Below are 7,098 nucleotides of genomic sequence, written 5' to 3'. Positions count from 1 at the left end.
GCAAGCTCACTGACCCTTGACCTCCTTACACAGGTGAATCCAATCATGAGAAAGGGTATTTAAGGTGGCCATTTGCAGATGTTTCCCCTCTTTGCATCTCTTTTGAGTGGCAACATGGGAGCCTCTAAACAACTCTCAAATGACCTGAAAACAAAGATTGCTCAACATCATGGTTTAGGGGAAGGATACAAAAAGCTATCTCAAAGATTTCAGCTGTCAGTTTCCACTGTGACTGATGAAACTAAAATTGAGTTATTTGGACATAACAAGGGGCGGTATGCATGGCTGAAAAAGAACACAGCATTCCAAGAAAAACACTTGCTACCTACAGTAAAATTTGGAGGTGGTTCCATCATGCTGTGGGGCTGTGTGGCCAGTGCAGGTACTGGGAATCTTGTTAAAGTTGAGGGTCAATATCAGCAGATTCTTGAACAATGTTCATGAATCAGTGACAAAGCTGAAGTTGTGCTGGGGCTGGATCTTTCAACAAGACAACGACCCTAAACACTGCTCAAAATCTACTAAGGCATTCATGCAGAGGAACAAGTACAGCGTTCTGGAATGGCCATCTCAGTCCCCAGACCTGAATATTATTGAAAATCTGTGATGTGACTGTAAGCGGGCTGTCCATGCTCAGAAACCAACAAACCTGAGACGTTGTGTAAAGAAGAATGGTCCAAAATACCTTCAACCAGAATCCAGACTCTCATAAGAAGCGTTTAGAGGCTGTTATTTCTGCAAAAGGAGGATCTACTAAATATTGATGTACTTTTTTCTGTTGGGGTGCCCAAATTTATACACCTGTATAATTTTGTTTAAAATTAGGCGCAAGGTTGACTGGCGCAAGGTTGACTGGCACACTCCTGACCGATCGGCCAGCTCCCGCTAGAATGCCCCTGTTGCCAGGAAGCCCAGTGTGGTCAGCACCTGTGTGGGCACAGACAACCCCCGACTCCTCACCGTATTGCGCCCTGATCCGGTCACAGTTCTGTGCGCGACTCCTTTAACAGTGGCCTTGATAATCGAAATCGGTTTCAGAGCCAATTATCATTTGGAAGTAAATCTTCGTGTTCCCTGAATACTTGCTCACGTCAGATCACACTATTTCTAAGGTCCTCTAACAACACTAATGCAGTCACTGTTAGCACCATTTTATGCATCATTTTGCGCATGTTTTTATATCCAACTGTAACTGCAAACATGTGGGTGTGTTAATTGTTCATCAGTGTGTCTCTGATGTGCACATCACTCTGATGACTTCATGTTTTCACACTATTAACGGTTCTGTGTCACCTGCACATGTTGGAGATGGAACAATAACTGTAGAAATGTGCGTACGCCAGCCAGGATTTTTGTGTGACGCACTGCACACTTCCACGCTCATTTAATTTTTGATACATCTGAACGACAGTGTGGAGACAGACGCACGGCGGGTTTTTGTGCGTACGCAGACTCCTGGTCATTGTTTCATGTTTGTTGGTTTCAAACAGAAAACTACAGCTTTCATTTCATGATGCTTCCTCTGGTGGACAAATGTAGCAAACAACTACAGCAGCCTTAAAAAAAAAAAACACACAAAAAAACTAATTTGCATTCAGAATATTATATTTAAACATATGAGAAACACTGATTAATAAATAAAGCTGAGAAGACTTTGTCCTGTGCTCAGTGGCAGGTGGGTACTTTGAATCCAAAGTCCATCATAAAGGCAAATGTCAATTTGTACATCCCAGGTTGAGCAACTTTTACTGTTTCACAATACAAAAAAAAATAGTTTCCATGGCAACCAGTCCTCACAGAAAGACGTAGATCTGGATCAGGTGGTGGCTCTGCAAGGACGTGGTTTAACGTCACACCTGGACCAGCTCCACTTTCCTGTCTGATGGGGGCGCTGTGATGGTTTCTCCTGACATGAACAGCTCCTGCAACGCACAGAACAGAACCGCTGTTTGGACTGACGCAGACCAGACCCAGTAACGACTCACTTCTTCTGTCAGCTACTCTTAGTTTAGTTCTGATCTGAACTGGATTAAATCTGACGCCACATGAATGAATGAATTTATTTGGCACACACAGACCCAAAATAACCTCAAAGAAAACAATTCAACAACGCGCTCATGTGTCGGAAAGCGTGTGGACACACACACACACACACACCCCTTAAGCAAAAGAGTAAAAATGTACACATGTACAAAAATATACATACACCCATGATAACTAATACAAAATATAAATTAATCCCTGAACTAAGATTTCAAAACACAAACAGCAGAGCACCAAAAACAATATCAATAAGCCTGATTCATCACACCATAATGAGTCATTAAACGATTGCTGTAGAGCCTTTTAAAGCCAAACAAGTTACAGAGTGATTTTATGTTGTCTGGCACAAATTCCAAATATTAACACCTTTAACACAAACACTTTTTACTGACTTTTACTGAAATAATGATGTTCCTCGCAAATTATAACTGGATTCCCTCATTTTAAACAGGTCCTGGACATGTGGTAAAAGTTAATTTTTTACTTTAAACAATTTGTATTATGATGTAATCAATCATGTCCCAAAATTTTAAAATGTTTAAACAGACAAACAATGGATTTGTTGGCTCATGATATGGTTTATTACTAATAATTCCTATAGTTTTCTTTTGTAGTAAAAATACTGAATTTTTATTCATTTACAGGTGGCTCCCCAAACTTCAATAGAGTACGTCATGTATGGAACAAGTACTAATACAATAACATGCTTTTGGAGGGCAGTATGTATTTTCTGAATCCCTCCGTTCACGCCCAGTCGCCCAAAATGACAGATATTCACCCGTGTTTTATGCATATTGCACAACAACAGCATGTTATTTGCATTATTATCACTTTACTGAGATACAAGGTCTGTTAGAAAACTATCCGACCTTTTTATTTTTTTCAAAAACTATATGGATTTGAATCACGTGCGCTTGCATCAGCCAAGCTTGAACCTTCGTGCGCATGCATGAGTTTTTTCACGCCTGTCAGTCGCGTCATTCGCCCGTGGGCAGGCTTTGAGTGAGCACTGGTCCACCCCCCTCGTCAGATTTTCATTGTCAGGGAAATGTCTGAGCGATTGGAGCAGCGCTGAATGAAGTTTTTGCAGAAACTGTGAGAGACAGCCAGGTGGAAACCATTCGGAAGATCAGACGGCTTTCGGTGAGGATACTCTGGGTGTCACACAGATTAAGGAGCATTACAACCGGATTAAAGATGGCTCACAGCGGCGGAGGGTGCGCCGCGCTCCGAGCGGCTATCAACAGGCTGAAACGACCAGATCATTTCCAAAGTGAATGCTGTGTTGATCCGGGACGTTGTCTGACTACCATAGAAATTGCAGAAGAGGTGGACATCAGCACTTTTGCGGCACATTCCACTGTTACAGGAGATTTTGTATTGAAAGACGTGCAGAGGAATTCGCGCGTCGGCACGGAGCCACAATGGCGCACAACAAAAAGCATGTCCGTGTTGGAAACCACTTGGAAGATTCAGACGGCTTTTGGTGGCTTTTCAGTCGAGTGAGTATCCGAGAAATTGTGTAACAGCTGGACATGCCACAACTTGTCCTGTGAGACTTCCAACACGGAGGTGCTTTTTGTTGTGCGCCATTGCAGCTCCGTGCTGACGCGCGAATAATACTGCCTTTTGCAAGATTGCATAATATTGGTCGTCTTGTTTTTACTCTCAGCCTCAACTGTTCCGAGTTTTAAAAATTGCTTGTACAGTTTTTTTCTTCTTTTTACATGCATTCACCAGTCCCGTTGTGATCTCGGGTTTGTCAGTATACCATTTATTACCAACTTTAACATCAATGGACAATGTTTATCATATAAACTGGAAACAATGGAGATAAATGACTCGTCCGATTGATCAATGTCCTCAGTATAAATGTCATGCCAGCTTTGGTGCATTAAATTGGTTCTAAGATTTGCCATAGTTTCCTCTGTTATTTTCCTTTTGAAATGCGTAATTTCATTATGATCAATTTTATCAACCAAGGAATTGTAAGCAAGGAAGACTGGCAAGTGATCACTAATAAGTAACCCACCTGTTAAATTCCCAACAACAACATTTGTTCATATATTGTTAATGAGTGTCGATCAGGGTGGCATATCGAGAACCCGTTTTTTTCAGGTATCATTAAGAAATGATTCACGACATCATTAGTCTTTTTGCTTAACGATTCCCTTATCGGTCCTTCAGAGAAGCTGTTGTTTTTGAGGGTGTTTGTCGGGAAAATGATCATTTCTCTACGTTGATTACAGACCCTGCAGCAGGTCTAAAATCAACCACTTCTGCAGTGCGACTCCACTTTGAAGCATGAACCACCAAAGCAATGCTTCGATCTGCTGGCTCATTGGACCTTTGACTCGCTGCTCTTAAGAAGCGGAAAGTCTGCTTCTTAACTCCTCTCAAAGCCATTAAAATATCATGAGTCACTTTTGTGTGGATTAAAGTCACTAACTGGGACTCTTGTCTTGTTGCAGTCAAGAAATGAGAATCGTTCTCCGTTTCACTGGCACAGCTCCAAAGACTGCACAGCTCTCTAGTGAGACAGAGTCCGGTCGGCATTAATAACTTCAAAATTAATTGCCGCTTTAAATAAAATGACACCTCTTTACAAACGCTGTAATACAGACAAGAAACACTAGACTAAAACGTTTTTTTTTTTCCCCTCCCAAAATGAGACATCCTGCGTTCTTTATGAATTACATCCTGACGTGCAGCACAGCAGCTGTAAATGCTCAGCTCAAACATGGAAAGACATTCATGCCAATAATGTCTGAAAGGAAATGCTTGTGACAAAAACTACAGATGAGCTGTAACTCCGGCAAGATCACAGGAACCTGAACTCTTATTTACCTGCTTAAATAAAGGTTAAATTAAGTCTAGTATCTGTGGTTCTGGTTGTGATCAGGATCAGCACCTTGTCATAGACGACTTTGACGATGAGCGAGCAGCTTGGACACGTCGCCACCTCCTCACCGTTCTCCAGATCCTCCTGAGGAGCGAAGCTTCAATTAGTTGATTAAAACCAAACAACAGAAACTAACAGATGGCACAGAGTCCACTTGAAACCAGATATGATCCAGTTTTAACCAGTCAGTCAGTCCTTAACCCTAGACCACTACTGCTCAAATCAGTAACACCATCACTAACACCGGGTGATTTTTACCTGATATAATATACCCAATAAAAAGTACTTGTCATTAAAATATATGACAATACATGACAAATAAGAGTAGTGTTTTATTTTAAACTGGGCCATGTCTAACAAAATGAGAAAAAAAAAAAAAAAAAAAAGGTACAATGAAGGGACCATATAAAAATGCTCCAAAATTACAGTAAAATTAGAAATTTGAGAACAAAAAAAATTCCTTAAAAAATAATGAAGCTAGAAACTTGTTTTTTGGTCCACCCACTCCTGGGGTATTTGAGACTTCCCTGGTGAAGGCACCATCTCCTTGGCACACAAACAGCTGTAGGAGAGACAAACAAAATATGGCATATTTTGAATGGGTAAAAATGACCAGCTGACTAAAATATTTTTATCATTATATGAATTCCCTTTGTGATAGTTATTCATAACCACTGCACTAAATCAAGATAACAGGCAACTTCCAGGACCACTTGTACTTACTTTATTCCTCACATGCAGTCAGTACACACAGGGTGGTGATGGTGTGGACACACTGGTCAACAGCAGATGTGGCACCTGTGTTGTGTCTTCCTGTCCGACCCTGAGGGCAGCGGGCACACCTCACTAAGGGACTGCTGCCACTGGTCCTGCCTCACTCGCAAGAGTGCCAGAGACGAGTGTCGGGCACGGAACAGATCAGGATTCTGAGCTCGAGGGGAGCCAAGGCCTCCTCTGCAGGTTGTTGTCACCTCTCTTCATCACATTCTTCTTGTGTATATGATCCATGAGTTTATCAAGCCATAGAACATCCACAGGTGCCATCTCTTGGTCTTTCTTCCACAGCCACATTGAACATACATCAGATCAAAAGTATTGACATACACCAACAGTATCCCCGGGCGAAATCCACCCAAAACCTACTTTACCCTCCGTCACTATTACTGGGTGAAAATCACCCAAACATGTGCCTGCGGGGAAAAGTGAGTTTAGGACAAGAAAAACACTGAAGGGACCCAGAGACCCGTGACGACACTCAGAAAAACCTAACATAATGAAAATCACCTGGCGATAGTCTTCTAATCCTTAAGCGTGTAAATCAGTCAGTCAGTCCTGAAACAATGCAAAGTGGCCGTTAGCCGGTCAGTTAGCCGTTAGCTGGACTCACTCTGCTGATGGTAAATCTGTCTCCGCACGGACAGGGGAAGGTAAATGTCTCCGTATCTTCATCATACTCAAAGTCTTCTATCTCGATTTCATCGTGAAACACAGACATTGTGTCACCGGCTCCTCCGACACCTGACGATAAAGGACTCGTGTTCGAGTCCCCACCCCTCCTAAATTTCCTCTCCTAAACGACCAATGCGTTGCCGTGGAGTCACGTCACTTCCGGCGAAGTGGCCAATCCGAAGGTGAGAATTCGTACTTCCGCGACTGGCCGCGCACTCTCACGAGCGCCACTAGCTTAGCTTACGACACGCTAAAAGTGGACTCTCTCGTTATGGCCGAAGAACTGTCCAGTTTCTGGGTGTTCTGTGTTAGTGCGCGCACGTGGCCGACGTGCTTGATGAATTCCTGCGCAAAAAGTAGTTCCCAGATAATTGTAATGAGTATATCTCATCTACATTAATTCTAAAATTTACCAGTAATAAAATTATAAAGATAGCTTAAGTTTTAAGAGCGGCTGTAATAAATATTTAAGAAACTTATGTTCAACTTCACCTGTTATTGTTCAGCACATTGTAAACATCGACACGATGGAGTTTGATGCAGAAGAGTTCAGAAAGATACGACTGGAATGTTTTGATGACCATTTACAGTTGGAGACCTGAAAGACTTGGGTGTTAAGTTGGTGTTAAACGTCGTGTCTGCGTTGACGACGTGACCACCATCACAGACCGCTCCGTGTGTGGTGTCAACCAGCCTGGAACAAC

General features: G+C 42.3%; 1 protein-coding gene across 1 annotated transcript; it reads right to left on the bottom strand.

Moving 5' to 3' along the window:
* Nucleotides 1–838: 838 nt before the first annotated feature.
* dph3 (diphthamide biosynthesis 3) lies at nucleotides 839–6,487 on the bottom strand. Its single transcript, XM_034179762.1, has 3 exons — nucleotides 6,333–6,487; nucleotides 4,955–5,029; nucleotides 839–1,922 (listed from the first exon to the last, which is right to left on the bottom strand). Exons 1-3 carry the CDS (start codon nucleotides 6,438–6,440, stop codon nucleotides 1,851–1,853), a joined length of 255 nt encoding a protein of 84 aa, XP_034035653.1. The 5' UTR covers nucleotides 6,441–6,487; the 3' UTR covers nucleotides 839–1,850.
* Between the last annotated feature and the right edge of the window lie 611 nt (nucleotides 6,488–7,098).

The sequence above is a fragment of the Thalassophryne amazonica genome, chromosome 1 (assembly GCF_902500255.1).
Source record: "Thalassophryne amazonica chromosome 1, fThaAma1.1, whole genome shotgun sequence".
NCBI lineage: Eukaryota > Metazoa > Chordata > Actinopteri > Batrachoidiformes > Batrachoididae > Thalassophryne > Thalassophryne amazonica.
The sequence above is the reverse complement of the archived record's forward strand: the minus strand, read 5'-3'. Positions and strand labels throughout refer to the sequence as shown.